Source organism: Pundamilia nyererei, unplaced genomic scaffold (assembly GCF_000239375.1).
Source record: "Pundamilia nyererei isolate P.nyererei 1_Seehausen unplaced genomic scaffold, PunNye1.0 scaffold00099, whole genome shotgun sequence".
In the NCBI taxonomy this organism is placed as follows: Eukaryota; Metazoa; Chordata; class Actinopteri; order Cichliformes; family Cichlidae; genus Pundamilia; species Pundamilia nyererei.
Genome location: NW_005187500.1, coordinates 771,105 through 793,271, shown reverse-complemented (window position 1 = coordinate 793,271; position 22,167 = coordinate 771,105). Strand labels below are relative to the sequence as shown.

Below are 22,167 nucleotides of genomic sequence, written 5' to 3'. Positions count from 1 at the left end.
ATAAATAAAGGCACATTTTATTTCTAGCCGTTAGATAAACGAAGGAAAAACTGAAGTTGGTCATTTTTTGGTTGAAAGGTAATAAAAATTCCTGTTGACAGTTTTAGAGCCTCGTGATCCTCTTATGAAACTGAATTTCAGTCAATGAATTTCAACACTTTCCATTTGTCATTCACAGAAAAACGACTTCCCTGTTTTAAACTGATCGCAGACGACCGAAAACTAAAACATCTTTAAAAAGAAGCTCATTGAAAACTCGATTATGACGGTCAGCAGAGAGCACGCCAAAACTCTCGTCTTCAAACACATTTTACAAACAAAAAGAGGTGCACACACACGCACACACACGCACACACACGCACACACACACGCACGCACGCACGCACGCACACACACTTTTGTTCTTATCACCAAAAATGCACATTTTGACTATTGTGAAACTAGAGGCTTTTTCGCACTGCAGTAAATGTTTCAGGGAATTCACCCGGCTCATTGTTATTTTAATAACAGCCATGCTCGGATTCACCGGCACTGAAAAATGTTCCACTCTGTCAGAAAGCTAAATACTGGAATTGAACCTTTATCAACTTCAGTATAAATCCAAAAGAAGAGGTCAAATAAAAACACTCTGATACGTGGCAATAAAATCAGTTTACCAGGTGTAAAAATAAAATAAGTGACAAAAAGGCTTGAGCTGCTGCACCCAGAGAGACTGCAGCCACTGATTCTGCGTCGTCTGTGTGCGCGTGCCAGCGAGCTCACCTAGAGCAGGAAATGACTTGTGTTGTATTATGTCATGTGAGGATGAAATCACTAGAGCCAAAGTCCAACGGTCATTCACCCACTAAGGCTGGCACCGGAGTCAAACCAAAACAAAGACGCATATTAAGAATCCAAAATCACGACGCGAACGACGGCGAACCCCACGTCCAGAGTGCGTTTCACTGAAAGTATTTTGGGGACGTGGCTGTCAATCAACATTTGAAGTCTGATCATGTCAAGTCAGAATTTCACTGTTTACATGAACAGAAAAGAAATGTAAGAAATCAGCTTTCAGAGCAACAGGTCAGCTTTGAAAGATTCAATATTAGCAGGGGGAGGAAATTTTGGACAATAGAATAGAATAGAATAGAATAGAATGCTGTTATTGTCACTATACAGCTGTGCAATGAGATACAGAGCATCTCCAAAGCAGTGCAAATAATATATAAAATGTCCAAATAAAAAAAGTAAATAAGTAAATAGTGTTATGTAGGAGCTCAGGTCTGTCTGCCGACCACCAGATACTGAACGCGACGCATGGAGTAGTGTGACTTTGTTTTGTTTTGAGAAAAAGGGCATCCAGAGGATAAATGGTTGAGTTTGTGTGAGTGTGTGCACACCGTGCGAGCGCACAGCAGGTGGGGGCAACTGCAGATTTGGTGCGTGGAAAGGTGCACAGTTATTTGAAAGCACCTCCACAGTTAACGTGGCAGAGCGCTGGTGCAGAAAGGGTTCAATTGGAAACGCTGTCACCCATTCATAAGGTGACGTGTGACTGAGAGCGAGAGCAGCATCGAGAATCAGAGGTGAGGATAGAAAGGGCTCGGCGAGGAAGGAAGCCGACGGTTGACAAGTTGTAATGAGTGAAACTTCCTTTAGAGAAGAAGCGAGTCAGACTGAAACCGGTCAGGAACCAATGATCTGCTGCCTTCAGTCTGCAGCTCAATGAACAGTGACTGCTAGCAGCCACATGTCTTTCACAATTCACGCTACAAATTACACACACACACACACACACACACACACATTTAATTAGTCTGTATAAAAACTAAAAACACAGTGAAAAAACACTGACTGCAGACGTCCAGGCTCACAGCAGACACACAGTAAATGTACAAAACAACAATAACAGTGAGGAAGAGAGCTGATGCAACCTGACCTCCTCCTTTCAGCATGTGTGTGAGTGCACCTACGAGTGTGTGCGTGTAATATAAATGGCACTCCCACCAGCAGGTGTGTCGGTTTCCAGCTGCAGGCCCCCGTATCGCTACAAGGACACCCATCACGGCCCCCGCCAGCACCCACTCCCAACTCAAGGATCTTTCAGCTTCATCGTGGCCTTAATTTCAAGAAGCCCGTATTTACTGTGTGGTTCATTTTTACAGGATGTCCACTGCACAGATAAAACCTGTCTCTCCAACCTCCTCCAGAAACTCAGCATTTCCTCCACACAGGGTTGCAGGTCAATCAACCCCTGGCACCGTCAGCTCGCACATGAAAGGCCTCCTCGTACCAGCAGCAGCTCTCTATGATCACGCAGACACACGGGAAGCAAAACATGTGATAAACCAGGGACGAGGTTTCTGCCATAGTCAAGAGCTCATTGTGAAGCAGTCAGAACATGTTCATGCTCATAGTCATCATCCAGTGGAAAAATCCAAGCCCTTAATCAGCACACAGACTGTCAGAGCAGAGCGAGGGGCGAGGAGCGAGGGGGCGAGGAGCGAGTCCCTCAGAGCCACTGTACACAGCGTCTGTCAGGACCTCAGAGAGCAGGAGGCCCACTTGACACAGTGGGGCCTAAATGCCCCATCGCCACCCAAAAAGTCCCTCATTCATCACGCTCTGCATTCACTCTTTGGTGCGTAGTAGGTACTTTTGGTGACCAAACAGCCGCACACACACACACACACACACACACACACACACACCCGGTGAGGGTTACTCACCCGATTAGGGAGACCATCTGCTCCACTATGTGCTTACTGAAGGTGATGATCACAAACAGTTTCTGTATGACAAAGAAGCACACGGAGGAAGAACACGTTAGTCGTTGAAGCGTGAGGTCAGCAATAGCGGGAAAAGCAGTAAAACATTATAGTTTGACCGGTGATCCTTTAATACCCCCTTTCTCACACAAACACTCACTACTCAGTTTCCCCAGTCATGTGTGTCACACAACAAAAAGGTTTGGTGTGAAAGCAGAAACAAAGGGCAAGAAATCAGAGCCCGCGACACACGTCAGCGTATCACCTCGGCTGCCGTTAGAACAGCCGGTGTGTAACGTGCACACTGACAGACATGGAGAATCAGATGTGTCATGGCTCCACAGGGGCCTGCATCCGGCTCCTGTCCAGGTCCTGCTTAGTCACCAGCACAGAGGCGACAAACCAGCTTTGGTGCTGGTGGGAGGGGCATGCAGACAATAATTGACCACTAATTTTTCAAGGTCCTTCAGTTATTGTCTGTTAGTGTGTTCTTCTAAAAGCGCATGTGTTTGTTTGATCCACGAACCTCTCGCCTGCCTTCACCATTACAAACTCGTGTTGTGCAGCAAAGGATCGTTCAAACCCACAGAAACAGTTTGCAGAAGACACTAAATATATACTGAAAATTATAGAGACACACCAGCATTTTCTACATCGGGGGCAAGAACAGCGCCGTCAATTTAAATAAGAACAGTTTAAAAAACACAGTCACAATTTGCAGTGATGTAAAGTGTGCTGACCAACACAACACTTGGAAATCGCACTATTCACCTCCAACACCATTTGGAAAATATAAATGTGCTGACAAAACCACAGGAAATACACAAAGTGCAAACATTTGATAGGTGAATACAATTTTTTAAAAACGTGATCAGCTGAGCCGGCTGCACTTAGACTCGGTGCTCAGCTCGGAGCATCACAGGAGGAGAAACTGAACAAATGACAGGCTCGCAGTCAAAATGTTACATGTTGCAAAAATAAATACACAACTATGTATAAACTGAAACTTTGTATCTGACACAAAACAAACAGCAAAAACTCAAAATCTTACCAAGTAAATGTGTCTCATTTCTCAGCTACAGAGTAACGTTTCACTCAGATATGTCCACTCGTGTTTTTTCCACACTGCCGCTTGGATCACTTGTTTCATTGGCAGATTTTTTTGACTAGAAATGAGACAAATAGACTTGGTAAGATCTGGAGTTTGTGACAGTTACAGAAATTATTTAACCTGAACTGAGGCGTTTGTGCCCCCACAGCTGACAGTTGATCTGTTCTCCCACACAAAGCATTGATGAGCGCACACACACACACACACACACACACACACACACACACACACACACACACACACACACACACAGGAGTGACGTCTGCTCTCACACGCCTGAAACGCTGAACTCTGCCCGTCCCAGTGCAAATGAACCTTACAGGCACACAAACATGGGACAAGCAGCTCATCTGATGGGAAGCAGCCATGTTTCACGTACATGCATGTTCTGACAACTGTTTTCAGAATACTTTAATATTTGCCATGTGACCATCACAAACACGTTCCTCCGCTGCGTCCCACAGCCACCCACGCTAACCTCTCACACCTGAAGCTCAATGAGCTCTGAAAGCAGGAAGCAGAAATAAGACACGAATGAAGAGAACACACCTGAGCACAGGTACAACCCCAGATCATTTTGAAGCGCACACACACACACACACACACACACACCCACACACACACACACACACACACACACTTAAAATCCCCCTTTGTCACCTGCTCGGCCGTCTCGTAACACTTCTTGTTTTCTGCACAAAGACGTCAAACTCAGATCATTTGCATGAGAAACAAACTTTCAGAACAATTAAAGCGAGCAGCTCCAGGGGGGCCTGCAGAGGGGGGGGGTCCTTCTTTACGTGACACAGAGGGCCACACCTCTGTCAGCGGGGGGCCCCTGGGAGCCGGGTGTAATCTAGCACTCTGTGTGTGAGTGTTCCTGCCGTGCATGTGCAGCCACCACCTACACGGCCTCCTTTACCCCCCACAGATGTTTATCTGCTGGTGCTCACCGAGTCACACAGCTGCTGTGGAAATGCTTCCCGTGTTTTTAACCCGTCTGTGTCACAGTGAGCAAATTCCTGCGTTTGGTTAGAAAACAAGTCGATCCCCCGACGGTGATCGCAGACATGCCACAAATTCCTGGACGCAAACTGAGGATTTTCCAGGATTAGAACAAGTATTTGGGAAGTCTCCTACCTACAGCTCCTTATTCAACAATGCAGGATGAAGCTGCTTCCCCCTATAGCTTTGGACCATCTACACACACTACAGGCTCTGTGCTGCTGCAGCTGCACTCACAAAATGGTTGACTCCCCCCTGCTTGGCTGCACAAAATGGCCTCCTCACTGCGGAGCCGACTCCAGAGCAGTCACTGCATCAGTGCGACTATCTCATGCATTTGTCCCCATTAAAGACTTGCATCTCTGCGACGCTTTGTTTCAGCACAGAATCGAACATTTCACACACACAGATGTGACGCTGCGCATTCACACAGCTCTCTTCTATTATTCTATTTCTATGAGCCACAGAGATCCACGGGGCTTTTTAATGTCGCTTACCTGAATGTGCATTTTGATGAGCGCCTTTCCGATCAGTGTTGCACCAAAAAAAGTCCAGAAGGGGACCAAAAAGTGTCCGCATGTTATTCCTGCCAGGTCGAACAGGGGATTGGGAATCTGAGGGAAATCAGAAGCACGATCAAAGTCAAGAAAAGCATCCGTGTGTGTTTAGTGTGGACGTCTGCAGAATAAGAAGGATTATTTTATGGCATTTTATTACAGAAAGAATCGAAATAAGCTTGTGTGGGACTTACAGAGGCGCAGGCTAAAATCCCAAAGAATCCCACTTTCTGGATCAGGTTCTGTACGCCGACTTTCGCCCGGGAGGAGAAGTCCTAAAAAAAAAAAGAAAAGAGAGAAATGTGCAAATAAATCACGTCCACAGATTTGTTCATTTACACACTGTTAATGAACCGAAGGCTGATGTCAGATCTACAGGCCAGTTTCTTTTAACTCAAAGGTAAAACAGTCAAATTAAATCATTTCCTAATTATCAGCATTGATTTTAAAAATCTGATCTCACAATGTCTTTAAAATACTTCATTCTGATTCAGTGGTAATCATCCTGATCACTGCTGCTTTCTTCAGTTTCCTTTTACTTGCTGGTAAAATTCATTTGAAATGAGAAGAAGCTGAAGTTTCTGTTTCAGGGAATTTGTTTTTGAAGCAGAACAAATTTCACAGTTGTGAGAAACAAACGGCTGCAGCGCTGCATCCAACGAGCTTTTTAACAACTGCTCGGAAAACTGTTCAAATGTCACATTTAAAAAACGGATGCATTTCCATCTTAAAATCAGAGCCTTGCTTTAGTCATTTCTCCTCTTTATAATTCAGTGTTGGTGCAGCAGAGATCAACCTTCTGCCTTTTTTTAATCTAAAAACAAAAACAGCGTCCAGCGAAACGAAAAATGAGATAATTCCTGATTTTTCTCGTCTCTGCTGATTTCTACACGAGTTCAAACAAGCTGCAGCTGCAACAGGAACATTTTCTACCTGCTGCAAATGTCTTTCTACAGAAACACAGCAAATCCTCCAAAATTAGGATTTTAGTAGTGCAGACTTAATGCTCGGAGCTGTCTTTACCTCTCAAATCAGTTTTCCAAACACTCAAAAATCACAGAGCCTTCTAAAACCTGCACTTAGGATGGTTTTAGATTTAATATTTCCATGAGCATAATTCTCACTCATACACTTTAATCAAAATAAATGTAAAAACTCTACAAAGGAGAATTTTGTTGTATTGCTTATTTAAAAGCTTGACTGGGGAAAGGTGGGTTTAAAGATTTAGATGAGCGTTGGCTGCTGTAAATATGGATTTTTATCATATGAAAATTCATTTAATTACAAAACTCGTCTGTTGACTCTGCAGAGGAAGAATAAACTGGTTTGTCGTGCTTGCACTTTACCTGCAGCACAACTTATTAATTCCTTTGTGAAAATGTGAGAAGACAACAGACGTGTTATTCCAGTGACTAATTCTTCGTTGCTGCTGGTCTCGCTCGGCCCCACTGACATCCCCACAAAAGCCTCTTTTCACAGCAATGAGACAGATTTGACCTCGATGTGTTTTCTGGGAAGAGAAGCTCTGTTTGGATTTTACTTGAACTACTTCTGGGAAAACTGTGAATTTAAAAGGAAACCTCAGATGCAGGACGGCACAAAAATATGCAGCTAAACGTTTCTACAATCAGCATTTCTACAACATCCACATCTGTGAAAATTTACATTTTCAGAAGAAATTGTGACTGAGAGCCAAACACAAACAGCAATATAACAGCTGGTAAAATGACTGCTTTTAAGTCGATTTTTAATGTTTTCATCTTTTGGTTTTAGAAAATAAAGTCTGCTTTCTGTCTTTATTATTTCCACATTTTCTCAGCTTCTCAAACTCGTTGCACCAAAATAATATTTGTTTAGAAATCAGTGTAATTGTTGTCATAGACGGGGGATGTAAACATGTAACACTTACAGGCTCTACATATATTAATTATGTCAATTACTGGCTGAGAGCGATATGGATGTAAATAGATATTTTTTCTAAGAGTATTTGATTAGTTTGAAATATCAGGCTGCTGTGTGTTATATATAAATGTGTGTGTGTCACAGAGGTTGTCTTTGTGATTTTTAGATTCAACTCCTTTGATATCTGTGGGAATATTTTCATGCAAAAAATTAAAAACACTTCTTTACAGTGAGCGAGCCCTCGATCTGCTCGTATGGACAAAATTATTTTGGTTTCAAACCACTAATTCCTGTAAAGACAAATAATTCCTGAACAAAACAAATGACACATTTAGAACCTTCCTCAGGTTATTAAATGCATGTTTCACAGTCAAATTTTCATTCGATCTGTGTTAAATGTTTGTGAACTTTATTTTCTTTTAGCAAAAACATTTTTTCCTCACCTGAAAAAACAAAACAAAAATCAACCAAATTTATCTGAAAAGAGGAATTTTATCAGATGAAAAGGCTAAAAAGTGGGTTTAATTTTTGAAAGCAAGGCCTCAGTTTGTGAAACACAGCAGCTTCAAAATTGAGGGGTGGGGGGGCCTGCAATAGATGATCATACCTAATATGGTCAACAAAACCAGTACAGTGCTGATGACATTCTTTACTGGGTGCAACCCAACAGACGGGAAATTTGAGAGACATGGGAGGTCGCCTAATAAGGTGGTGGAGGGGGGAGCGAACGGACACGCAATCTGATTGGTTCACAGTTTGAATTTCTGCCTCTGCTGATGTCCAATCATGAACCCCGGAGTTTTAATTCTAGCCTGTGTGTGTGTGTGTGTGTGTGTGTGTGTGTGTGTGTGTGTGTGTGTGTGTGTGTGTGTGAGAGAAAGAGAGAGAGAGAGAGAGAAATGCTCAGCTGGTGGGAGACAGGGAAGGAAGGAATGTGTACGGCTGGTTTATAGCTGAACTGCTGACGACCGTGTCTGGATACCTGACATCTGTGGCTGTTAATGCATCCTACAGTGCCGCTGGGCGCCGCACACACGCAGCCTCTCACTCTCACTCACCATATCTTGACGCACGCATTGTTTACATTAGGTGCTGTTAGGAGTTAGGTGTGCACTACCAGAGTATATATCAGTGTGAACAGAGGGTCCCTTAGGAGGTGAGGAGAGGCTGTGACACTGATTTACTGTAGCACAACTATGGACACAACTCTGTTTCTGGACCAGGGAAGTGCCCGTCTTTGTTGTTGGCAGCTTATTAACAACACATACAGCGTCCTCCGACCTGCCAGGCTGGCTTAGCAGCGGTGACATCTGCTGAGATGGTGTCAGGGTGCAGCGTCATGAAAGGAGGGAGCTTTGGTTCCAGCTTTGGCTGCTCAGCACAAATCTTTACTCAGCAACCTTCAGTCACCACACAAGGACACAAAACCACATTTGATTTGTTACTCGAGATGATCGGACCAGTCAAGTCCTCGTTTAAGAACCAAATTATAGGCGAGTCAGACGCCTCTTTTCACAGGTTTCGGTCTGTAATGTTTTATGAACATTTACATTTTACAGCCTTAAGATGATTTGACCAGTGAATATATTGTGGATGATTTGCAGATAATTCAAGCAGGTGGCCAAATAAAAAGAAACTCCTCAAACGTAAGGACTCAGCTGTACTCAGTTCAAGCTGGTTTGAGTCTGTTTACTTTTTTGAATTAGATATCGAAAGGAGAGAGCATTATATAATAAGAATAATATTATAATATACTGGATCGCTCCATTGTTTTTAGTGAACATGGTCTGACGTCCTGCGGACTTTTCATTGTGGAAAAGTCGACGAAGCGATCACTTTGTTTTGACTTTTGAGGGACAGAGTTCAGATGGACAAAAAGCAGGCAGTGACCAGGCAATCTGCTCCATGTGGAAAATCAAAGTGTCACACAAGGAAAAATCTATGCATAGCCTATACACAAGTCAACACCCACGCACATTTTTTTCTTCTACATAGAAGACATCTCCAGAGCGCTCGCGAGCCCCCCGACATGAAGACGGCTAAAGTTCATCTCATTAACTCCTGACAAGCCTGCGCCCGCTCTGTCTGGCACAGGAAGTGAAGTGATTAAGGACTCTTGACACAATCGAAGCTATAGTCGCCTTTCAAAAAAACCGAGAGGTACAAATTCAAATCTGTCCAATGGCACAACACACACACGCGCACAAACACACACACACACACACACACCCTGAGTCCACGTTGACAAATTCTTTAACAAGCTGTGGTTAAAGGGAAGCTGGTTTTACTCTGACTCACCCCCCTCCTTTCAAACAGTTTACTGGAAATAAAGAGGGAGGAGGAGGGAGGGGGCACTTTCAGAGAAGTCACGTGACAAGGCTGGGCAAACCACAGCACAGAGAGCCTTTGAGTGCAGTAGGCCAGGGGGGAAGGCAGGCATACGCCCAGCGCAGATGGCCCTGATTTGAGTTACAGGAGATAGGATCCTGGGAGTTGGCAATCAAGAATTCGCAGCCTGTTAACGCTTTCAATGCCAGACGAAGGAAAAAAAGCCCTTCAACAGGAAGTCATTTCTAATGAAGTTATAAGAGATCCAAGCCCAGCAGGATGTTCTGCTATGGTCCGTGTCAGTGCTGAGGATTCCTCTCTGGTGCTCTCACTCACACGGAGCTTGATTTAAGCAGGGAAAAAACTGATGTTCATGACATCAGCGTCTGGAGCCGTTAGAAAAGGCATGACTTCATTATTCTTCTGTTGAATGAATGAGGAAAAACCCAGAGTGCTTTGTTGCTGCGCATCACGTGCACTTGTGGCAGGAAGTTGGCACGTGCAGGGTGGGAGAAATACCAGCGGGTTTGAGTCAAAATGCTGGCACCTGAGAAACCTCTCTTACTGATGGGGGGTACAAAGCATCTTAGTCCGACTCTGCTGCCACAGGGGGGAGCGTGTGCTATTGTGTGTGTTTGGGGTTTTTGGGAGGCGGGTGGGGGGGGTACGTATGTGGAACGGGGTAAGGGTTAGAGGGGGTCACTTCCTTCATGAAAAATTTAACCACTTCCTGTCTCATAAACAATGCAGTGATAGTTTGTCCATTCCAGTCGCAGTGGAGTCGGTTTCCACCGCTGCCGTTAATGCTCAGCTGGTAATATATCATTTAAAAAAGCTATTCCACAGCAGATGGACGCCAACGTCCACAATAAAACGACGTCAGTTAATAAAAGGCTAAATGGTGGACGAGGAAAAAAGAAAAAAAAGAGACGTGTTGTGGGATGTCCGTGAGCCAAAGAGGGAATCCCAAGAACATCCGAGCAACAGTAAAAGCCCCGGTGAGAGAAAAAACGTTTCCGTATGCAGCAGGTCTGTGCTGGTGCAAGCAACCCGCCTCCAGCTGCTATCAAAGTGCACATTACATATATACACAAACACACAGTTACCACATATCACAGAACAGAGTGAGCCAGAGAGGAGGGGAGAGAGAGATGCAAAGTGAGGAGAACAGCCTGACGTGGTGCAAAAGGAAACTCCTGAGCTCACATTGACCTAACGAGTGCATCCACATGCAGACTGGATGCTTTCATGACTGAAACACATTTCATTTTAATATCAAAATATTTTGAAGTTGCTGTTTTGCTTTTCTCTGTTTTAACGGCAAAATTCAGCATTCGATCAAAGCGTGCTGCTGCGCCGTTGTTGCACTGACAACAAACTTTGATTTATATGCTAAATGACTCCAGTCTAAATATATTTATGCCCAAGGAAAAGCACTGAGTTCATAAAAACCACAAATCTGAATGATAAAGCTCATAAAAAGAAAGCACATGTACATATCTGTGAAAATTCGGAGCTTTACGAATTTGATGTCTGTGTCAGCGCAGCCCTCGTCCACATTTGTTGAAGTCGCTGATAATGGAAACAGCGGCTCGTCTCAGGAACCACACGTCGTTAAATATGTTGTAATTATTGACTTCAAAGTTCATTTGTGACAACTAATCACCGATTACTACTTCAGCCAGCTGAAGGCGTAACAGGTACAACGTGGTTTAAGCTGATCAGGTAGAACGAGAAGAAAAAGAAAGATCAAAGTTCAAACCTGCGTAGCTCCTCTGTGTTACAATAGTGCTGAAAGCTGCAACTTATTACTTATTAAATTGATATAAAAGAAAAAAATTACATTTTTAAATTGCTCATTTAAAAAAAAACAAAAACAACTTGTGTTTAACTACAACAAATTGGCCCTGATTTAAATTCAATAAGGTGGAAATAACAATTTCTAACCTCCTAGGTGGACGTCACATTTTGGGTTATTTAGACCAAAATACTCAATTTTGCTCTACAAGGGCCTGATATCCACTAACAAGGACGTTATACTGCTACTGTTCTATCGAAATTTTAAATGAATATCCTCAGATGTGGCTCTGATTTTACATTAATTTTTTTTATTCATGTTTTTACATTCATCAGGTCCCAATCAGCCCAAATATCAGAGAGAAATTAAAAATGCTGCTGTGGAAGAGTTCGGGTCTTAGGAGGTTAACTTTTTATTTTAAAACTATTACTCTATACCTTACAGAAAAAAATATGGTGACATTTGAAAATATGTTTTTGTAAATACAGATGAAAAATAATTCATTAAAATGTGCTAAAAAAAAGCATTTTGTCAGTTATGGCCAGAGGTCCGTATGTCGGCCATGTTACAATTAAATCCAGTGCTCGTCTGAAGAGGAAAGGGGGCGGAGCCTTTCAGTCTGTGGCACCAGGGCTGTGGACCAGTCTGCCTCTACAACTACGTTTGGTTGACTCTGTGGAATCCTTTAAAAAGCAGTTAAAACTTTACTGTTTAAACAAGCTTTCTGTTGACCAACGCTTTTTACATTTTTATATTTTTAATTTACATTTAATCTCTATATTGTGCATTTTTCTATTTATCGTACTGTTTATTTTCATCTCTGTGTGCAGCGCTTTGTGACTATGAAAAGTGCTTAATAAATAAACTTTACTTACTTATTTAATTACCCAGAATGCAACTGTGGCTGAACAAGTCACAGATCCTACACGCATGCTTCAAAAGATGAAACGGACACTGAACACGTAGCAGTCCTTTAATATCTGAGACACCCTCATTAAAAAATAAAGTTATTGCTCGCAGCTCAAAGCAGAGAAAATGAGTGAGTCGGCTGCAGCTCGCTTCAGCTGCTGGTCGTTTTATCCACCTGACCTACCGCAGCCTTTGACTGACGATGGACACATGACAAGCCTTTGGAAATCCACATGCATGTTTCTGTTCATTCCTCTCCCTCTATTCATAATCGCAAGAGGGTGGAAAAATAAATATTTGGACAGAGTTGTTAGGCATTGTTGAAACATTTGCAGAGATGTTAGACATGAGAACCCAAAAAACCCAAACGCAAACAGGAAATTACTCAACGAGGGCCCGGATATCGCGGGAACATTTTACTCTAGTGCATCATTGCTGTTCCCTTAGTCACAGCATTGTGAAAGCGCTGCAGTCTTGAGACACCGAGGGGAGGTTCAAACACAAACACACGCAGGTTACAAAAGCAAATTTGCCACATCAGACGTGACTTTTGATATAGAGCAAAAAAATGTGATGGAGTGATGAAGGCAAACGAGCGGAGAGGAAACGACAGAAAGATGTGCGATGCAGGAAAGAAGGAGGTAGGAGAGGGGAAGTTTGATTACAGAGAATGATGATGAAGATGATGAGTCTGAGATGAGCAGCGTGTCACCTGCGTGGCCTCTGCCTGGTCCAGCATTTCCTCAAACTCCTGGTAATCCTCATCATCGGGTTCAGTGCCAGACAGCCGAGCCGCTCGCGCCATGAAGTACGGAGGCAGCTCTCCGATGGCTGTGCCCACACCCTGTTCACACACGTTTCATTCATGTTTATACTCATCGTGTGATTTCATATATAACACACACTTCTGTTATGTCAAAATGTGCAATCGACAGAGCTTCTGGACAGATATCTCAGGTGTAGAGCGCAGTTATTAAAAACACTTATACTGTATCCAAGATCTGCGGTTAAGTGATGCCACAGCTTTAAATATTAATTATGCCTCAAGACATCTGGCTGTGAAATGACTTTTTGCTACGCTAAATCATTCCATGTTTTTCTTGCCTTCAGACGGTTAATAGACATGAAATATCAATATCCACTGTGCAAAGCAGCTTGCGATGCTTGACGTCGGGGATTTGAGATCAGTGCGCTTAATGGGAATAAAACGGAAAAGATTTACAAGAAATAAATCCGGCAGATTATTAAACAATCATGGATACGTTAAACACGGGTCCAGGGTGTGTGAAACTCCTGGCTCCTCCTCTCCAATCTGCAACCTTTTCAAGAAAATTTAAGATGCGCTAACAAATCTGGGGGAGAGGGAGCTCGTCCAAGCAACCAGAACATCCAAGTCCGACAGCGACAATGAGCTTGTAGCCATATGATTGTGTGATTGTAGGGGGCTTAACAGGAAGAAAGCGGAAGTGATTTGGGGGAGAAATAAATCCTCAGCACTTCAGTCGGTTCACCAAGTTCATCCACCAAAACATGAGAACAGGGCAGGAGTTCGGAGGGGGGAGAGAGCGGGTGAGGGTTACAGACTTAATTAACACAATGAAAACAGCCGCCAAGAAATGCTGCGTTTTTGGAGTTGCTCACAGCTCATTACTTTAATGTTTCCAGGCACAAAGGAAAAGTATGCACAAAGCCGGGGACACGAAGATACAGTTAGTTTAAGTTTCAGATGACAAATGGGTGATTTCGAGATTTACCACATCCCGACACCCTTCGATGCACCGACAGCAACGAAAAGAAGAAAAAATCGTCTCGTTGGAACACAAAACAACTTCTCCCCCAGAAGGATATAACTGACTAATCGCAGGCACATTACTTGTATGTTGCTGGATGGCTGGAGCCAGAAGATGATTAGTAGGTAGTTAGCAACCATGGCAGCAACAACAAGCCCAAACAATCATTCTCGGGAGGCGGTGCTATCCCCAAACCTGGCAAACTCGATCTTTAATCTGGACACCCTGTTCTCTTGTTAACACTGGAGTCTTTGATGAAATGTGCCAGTTTTTTTCCTCATAATGGAGATGTGTCTTAATCTCCCTGGCAGCTGCTCCATTCAGCAGCTCTGCCTCTGTGTGTGAGCATTGTGGCCGTGCGGGTTTGTGTGGGGGGCAGCGAAACGCGTCTACCTGCACGGCGCCGCTCTTAAAGCGGACCTCTGAGCTTCTCTGTCCACCGAGCACAGAGAAGAAGAGACAACAAAGAGGACAGAGAAGGTAGGAGGGGAATCACACGCGTCTCATCAGCGACGTATCCACAAGGTGGGAGGAGGAGGGGAAATGTTGACGTGGGCGCTTTGAAGCCGTGGGTGCGACAGGTGTTTCCAACTGAATCGCCGACAAGCCTCGGCCGAGGTCGTGCCAGGCTGAGGTTACAAAGGGGCAGTGGTTGGTTGGTAGTGGGTGGTTATGCATCCGAGGGGATTGGATAGCACCCCCCCCCCGCCAACACACACTTGGATATCGCAGCTCGTAACACGATGCTGCAGCTCGACTGGGAGAAAAATGCGACTCCATTTTGAAAGCAGAGAAACGACCGTGCTGCACCAATTAATAAAACATGCACACCTTTTTTTTTTACATGCTGGATCGGTGTGTGTACACATATATGGTAACACAAAGTGGAAGGTTGGAGGGGACGTTTAAAGTGAAAACGGATCAAATAAAGATCAAGTCAAAGGACCATAACTGCATAATTATATAAAATAAAGTTACGTAACGAACGCCGGTCTGAGCAGGGAGCCCAGTTCCAGTAAAGCCTCGTAGCTGATAACATGCATTTCCCCCTCATCTCTGAACCTTCCACATTAAGAGGAAAAGGGAAATGGACAACAATGATCAAAGTCATCTAATGTGTCAGACGCCAAGTTCTCTATTCTCCGAATGTTCAGCAGGTCCACACGTCACTGAGAAAACGTAAACAAATAATCGAGCGTGACTGTTGTGTTTTTGTGTGCAAGTTATCATCAGTGACTTTATAAAGACTCACGCAGACCCACGCGCTCTGGAAGTGGACGCTGCTAATACGAGACCTCCAAGTGTTTGAAAAGCAGCTGTTTTCATATAAAGAGATAAAAATGTTTCTGACGTCTGAAAAAAAGCTCATCGATTGAAAAAAAGATGTTGGTCTTTGCAGCCACAGGGTTGGTTAGAGGTGTGAAACCATCGATGCTGGTTAGGGGAAATTCACAGGAAGCAGCAGGGGTTTTCCAAGCAGACCAGTTATCAATGAATACATTTGCACCCAGTTTTAATGCACCTTTGTGTCGTTTCTGCTTTGAGTGTGAAAGGTAAAAAAATGCAAGTTAATTAGCATAAATTAGCATAACCTTTGATATGGTCAGAATGGCGCCAAAGAGTTTAAATAGTCTGTATTAGGATTCGATCTTCACCAAGTTTTGAGCGTGCTGTCCTTCAGCTTTTGGTGCGATTCTGCGTAACGACACCCACTGAATACGTCTACAAAGATGGTTTTTTCTTAGTTCATGAGAAACTGACATTTAGCAGACATGAGATCTCCCCCTGTAAGCATCACAAACACTGAACACTGCTACGAGCTGTGGCTAATATGAAAGGTTGCTGCAAACTGTGACCGAAACTGAACGAAAGGAGCCGAACTCTGCAGGGTTTTAAAATGTTCTCATCTGTAATGTCCACAGCTGACGGTGCCTGACGTGTAACACACACTCACCCACATACAAGCTTCCAGACGGACTTTAGAGAGGATGGTCCACAGTGAGACTTTTCCCTGGAGCGTCTCTGACCCCACAGCTTCCACACCCACCTGCTCAGCACCAGAATCTGATGCTGGTGCTTCCTGTTGTGGACAAACTATTTGTTCTGGATACGGTGGCTCGGGGAAATCCACAGAGCCGCACTCGTAGGCCGCCAGGGTCACCGATGCTATGTGTGGTCCCTGGAAAAAGAGAAAGACAGAGATAGAGGTGGAGGAGAAAGAAAGATAAAGTGAAAAGGGAAAAAAGAGTGGGAGTAAGTCTACCTGTTGGAAGGATATGAGTCAGAGAGGAAGACCCCTTTGTTATTAGCATAGACACCGATTGAGTCAAATACTGAGGAACAGAAAGGCAGTTATCCGTGGGCCAGTATCGCTCCTGTGTTTTATAAAGATGGGGAACGTTTGACTGCAAACTAGCATGACGAGTGACTCTTCCTTCTTTCCTTGCTGTGTGATGCCAGTAGGAAATGTTGAAAAGCAAAGCTATGATCACGTTTGAGTTGCCCTTTCAAACTAAAAGTGTCAGCACCAGAGTGGAGGGCCCCACATGGAAACGATCAAAGGTGGAAACCAAAGCTGAGAAACCGTTTGGTGCGCACACACTCGACATCTCTGTACTTACTCACCCACCAAGTTTGGCAGCGCAAAAAGATGAACGATTTTGGGAACAGTTCAGGGTGACGTGTAAAAAACCCCGAGGTCAGCCTGACTCGTCCAATCGAGTCATTTTGCTCTTCTAACTGTATTTTCATCATTTTTACAGCTTTTCCGATAAACAAAGAGCTCATTCATACCAAACCACAGGAGGTAGATAATAGATGAACAATTAAAAGGCAGAAAAATGTGGTTTTACTGGGAGAGTTATTTTTAATAAAAATTTTCAGTTTCATAATTATTTATGACAGTCAATATGTAAACATGTCTGCAGTTTGTATGAACTACAGCAGCATTTCTCTGCCGTGTACAGAAATAGCACACGTTTGCACGTCTTTTTCTAATATTAAAATATCTTCGGTATTAAATGTGCAAATAAACGTCTGTACAGTGAAAGAAAGATGATTTTCACTGGTCTGCCCACTAAAGATTAAAGTGGGCTGTATGTGGCCAACTATATGCACGGGTTCAACTTTGGATCCAGAAAAAACACAAAAATGAAAAAACGCCAATAAGATCAAAGTATTGCTTTGGAAAAAAAACAAAAAACAGCTCATTGGACGAAATAAACAACATTAAAAAACAAAACAAAAACACTTTTATTTATTTGTTCCAGTAACTTTTACAGGGTTTGCTTTGTGATATTCAAAGAAACAAAAAGAGAGCAGCTCTGGTGTGTTTCATTAACACAACAGTTTCTATGGTGACCAGCGTTTCCCACTGATCAATACATCCAGTAACGTGTAGCCATACCTGTACACACGCAATTACAATAATTAAGTAATAATAATGAAGGAAAAAGAAAATCGTCCCACGTTCTGGATGTGCTGCTGCCCGACAGGAGCGACGCTAAAGACCTGCCGTCTTTGCTCTGGTTTCCATTTCTGCCTCAGTGAGGCTTCCAGGAGTATAGAGGCGTGTGCATGCTCCTGCCCCAGCACCCAGAATGCTCCTGCCCCCCCATAATGCTCCTGCCCCAGCACCCAGAATGCTCCTGCCCCCCCATAATGCTCCTGTGGAGACTGAGACTTAAACTCGGTAATATCAAAACAAACATTCACCACATTTCTGTCATGATGACATTTGACTTAAACAGAAGCAATTTAAGGCAAAGAGCTCTTAATAAAAAGGATTCATTTGACTTTGTTACTGTTTGAATCGACGTGCTGTTCTGCCGAGGCTCTGCTGGCTGAAGACAAAAAGTGTGAAAGAAATCCGGTTTTTAAAGTTTGCTATCTGAAAATGACACGGAAACAAAGGGTTGGTGGTTATTCTGTACAGGATGATAAGATCATCTTGATCCAGTTTTCTACAAACAGGAGAGGACGGCTAACTTTAAAAATGCAGTCAGTTACTTTGTAGGTCACCAAGTGAACTTAAAAAACAATATTCCCACTAATATATGCACATGTGATATAAAGCAAAACCTTTGCATTACCAGTTACTACCCAACCGTCTCTGTAATACAAATAAAGACAAGCCCACGAGTAGGACGGTGTGACAAAGCAGCATGTATTTACAATGTGTGTGTGTGTAGGAAGGGTGCTCCCAGTGACGCACAGGGGCAGTTTGGCATCACGCAATGCAGCACAAAAGCAATCTGGCAAGCCCAGGGTGGGGGTGGAACTTCCGAAGCTGCATGGGACAAGGCAGGACAGGACAGAGTGGAACGTGGGAGGGCAGGAGAGCGGTGTGTGTGAGGCAACAGGAAGCTGCCATGTCTTCTCTAGGAACTGTGCCCTCTTAGATGACACAAATGTTAGTCACACTAACACTTCATATCAGCCTCCCAGGACCTGCAGGGGGAAAGGGATGCTCATACACTGGTTACCAAAGCACAAGACAAATGAGGAAAATCTTTAGTGACCCAGAAAGAGAAGCCTAGAAACTCCCAGCACTGACCCAGTCAGGCTGGATCCTCCCCTGGCTCATTTCCTGCCTCACCGACTCTCCAGCCTCAGATACTTAACACAACTCATGTGTGCAGACAAAGTCATCAAGCAAGATGTTTTTGTGGACAGGAAAGAAAAAATTCCTCTTGTTCACACCTCCCTGCTCTATCTTGGGTAACGTTTGTTTACCAAACACACACAGAGAGCCAACGGAGTGACTGCGAGAAGTCTCTCGCTCTCAGCCGTTGCTGTGTCACCGCTTCTCAGCTTACACAAAAGTCCAGTCCTCTCATGTTGTCCAGGCGATTCAATATTAATCTACGGCCCAACCCACGACTGTCAGGGAGCTGCTCTCCGTCTCGTTTGGCCTTTGACTCGATGACACATATGAACAAATATGCCGATAGTAGTAAAAACACGGGAATTTTCCCAAGAAAGCGTTCTTCTGTGCCGATCACTATTAACCTCCTAGGACCTGCGTCCACGTATGTGGACGTCACATTTTGGGTTGTTCAGACCAAAATACTAAATCTTGCTCTACAAGGGCCTGATATCCACTTACGAGGACGTTATCCTGGCCCTGTGCGATCAAAAGTTAAAGTGAATGTATGTGGATCTCGTTTCTCTCAGAAACAAAAATCAAGTTAAAAAAAGAAATCAGGTAATTCTTTGTTTTTACGTGAATCAGCCCAAACAGCAAAGAGAAAGTCAAAATGCCACGAAAGAGTTCAGGTCTCAGCAGGTTAACAATGATAACACTAAACAAATAATTCTACCCAAGTCACTCTTCTACCTCCATGTTTGTTTTGACATCTGCCCAGTGCTGAAGACGTTTGCAGCCACCATATTACACATCGGTTCTGACAAAGCTCCTTTCTGACACAATGGGATCCATACTGGAGCATTGCTGGCATTCCTGTGGTGACGTGCAGAAACCAGTGCCTGGGATCCCCACTCCTGGGTATGAGACTGTGGACTCGCTTTGGATCTGGGGTGTGTGTCTGAATGCGTGGTGACCATATCATAAATATAGAGGGAGTGGGAGTGCACGGTCCAAACATAGAGCAAGTGTCAAATGAAACAAAATATATCGGTGTGGGATTTTTTTAATCTAAAGTCAGTGTGAGCCGCAGACCCTTTTTACCCCTGATGCTGGTAACAAAGACACAAACATCATTCTGAGTGGAGACTTGGATATTTTTAGGAGCCCTTTGTTTGTTTTAATTGAATTGAAAGTTTTTATTGTCATTACAATGATATAACTGTACAAATAACATAAACCGACAGCCAGAGAACGATGACACAGACAGTCTGAGCACAGACACCAGTTCTGTAACTGTAACTCAGCTTAGTGTCATGTTTTTGTGGAATTCAGAGCATCAAACTCTGAGCCTGCCTGGAAACCAACCTGCACAGGTGTGGTCAGTCATTCAGTTTGCCTCCTGCTACGTTAAACCTAAATATTTCTGGAGTTAGAAAAACAAAATGTAGGCAGCAAAGTGTAGCATCCCATAAACAATGGCTGATATCTGTTATATGTAGTCTGTGGTTCACAGATATATACATGGAAGAATGTATGCAGAGAGCCTAACATGATGACTTCATGTGAGAATGTGGTGGACTCTACGTTTTATTCATTCATAAACGAACGGTTCATTATTATAAGTTTCATTATTCGTCACGGTGCATGACAACACCGTGTTCCCATTAGCACGCAGCGACACACGACCAGCACATTTGCAGATCATATATAAACACACATTATTCTCCTTCTCCTCCATTTTTGGTATTTTAAAATTGTTCACTAATAAAAATCGCATATTGATGTCAAATCACTGTTCCAGCCACCAGTCACAGAGCCGACTCCTTGTTGGTCTATAGTGGCAAATGCAGACGCTTTCGTGGCCCAAACAGGACATTAATGGGTGACCATAAACTGAGCACTTTTCAGTGACCACGACCGCACGATAGTCCAGTTATTAACAGGTCACTGTGGTTGTTAAGGGCCATTTAAGAACATTAGACATGGTCCAGCCAGCATAACCTGCTCACCGCTTCTTACAGTGGAGACTGCTGGAGGCAGCGCAGGACAAACATTAGAGGTTAGTTTGTTCTGAAGAAGCCGTGGTCGGGATCTCTGAGGGAGGCAAGAGAGCTCGGGAGAGAGGCCAGTGATGGAGCAGGGAGGGGGGGAGTACACACACACATCCAACCACAGGACTCTGTGTTGAGAAACACTCTGACATTAAATGTTCACTGAAATAAAGTTTAAACAGAATCAGCTTCAATCAATTCAAATGCTTTTAGACTAAATTTATAGTTAATACGCTGGATTCAATATTTTTACCAGGATCCAGATTTGTTGTTTTAAATCGATTACGGTTGAAGGAGTTTTTTCTTCTAACGTCTGAGCAGCAAAACAAATGTTCAGAATGAAAAACAAGTTTGCTGCATTTTTGCTTTTGCACTTGAAATTAAATCACATTAAAATTGATTAAATTAAATATTAAATCTGACCGAAAGTAACCAAGTTTAGAGTCCAATGACAGCGTTTTTTAATTTGGAAAGATTTTAATTGGCCCATATCAATTGTAAATTGTATTTATTTGTTTTTATAATCCAGTGTTGGGAAGGTTACTTTAAAATGTATTCCACTACAGATTACAGATTACATGCCCCAAAATGTATTCTGTAACGTATTCTGTTACGTTACTCAGTGAGAGTAACTATTCTGAACACTTTGGATTACTTAACATATTATCATGCTTTTTACAGCTACATGAATGAACTATTGCTGTGTGATTTATTACCATTACTGAAGGTTACTCTCCACACCAACACCAACTAAAATGTATCTTTCATTGTCATTTATAATTAAAGCACGATGTACAAATATCACTAACGCAGGAAGACAGACTCCTGGTACCCAGAGAGAGTCCTTATCTGCAGAACATGGAGTACGAGTGAGCGCCGGCCCAACAGATCCACCTGAGGGTGCACGAATGAAAAGCACCGAGTGACCTTTATGAAAGAATTTCATAACAAAACTATGCTTGAAAAAAGCTCAACAACCAGTCTGCCAGCAGAGCTCTGGTTTGGTCTGGTCAGGTTTGGCTTGTTCTGGGGTTTGTTGGTGCCATTCCAGACTGGCTACACACTAAGCCCACTTTGGCCCAGGATTTGCTTCCTGTGGCTGTGTGTGTGTGTGTGTGGGTGCGACTGTGTGTGGGTGCGTGTGTGCGTTTCAGAACGAATAGTTGTTGTACTTAGTATTACCAGGACTCCTGGGGCCTCTAAGACACAGAGAGACGCATGCTTTAGATAGCTGAGGTGAGACAGTTAGGACGGAGAAGCCATTAGAAATACCACACACACACACACACACACACACACACACACACACACACACACACACACACACACACACACACACACACACATTTGATTTCAATCTAAAAATAGTTTCTTTCTC

At 43.4% G+C, this 22,167-nt stretch overlaps 1 protein-coding gene across 4 annotated transcripts in view; it reads right to left on the bottom strand.

Annotated features, from left to right (window-relative positions):
* Positions 1-22,167, bottom strand: part of LOC102200032 (vacuole membrane protein 1-like) — a 48,086-nt gene that overhangs the window by 14,362 nt on the left and 11,557 nt on the right. For 2 of the 4 annotated variants that reach the window (XM_005740341.1, XM_005740342.2), the window contains 5 exons: positions 16,105-16,329; positions 13,073-13,204; positions 5,618-5,698; positions 5,364-5,480; positions 2,712-2,773 (listed from right to left, as the gene is read on the bottom strand). In XM_005740341.1, the coding sequence (XP_005740398.1) occupies positions 2,712-2,773; positions 5,364-5,480; positions 5,618-5,698; positions 13,073-13,204; positions 16,105-16,329 (617 nt within the window). Of the gene's footprint in view, positions 1-2,711; positions 2,774-3,810; positions 3,917-5,363; positions 5,481-5,617; positions 5,699-13,072; positions 13,205-16,104; positions 16,330-22,167 lie in introns of those variants that run through there. The other 2 variants (XM_005740344.2, XM_005740343.1) reach the window with 2 other exon arrangements.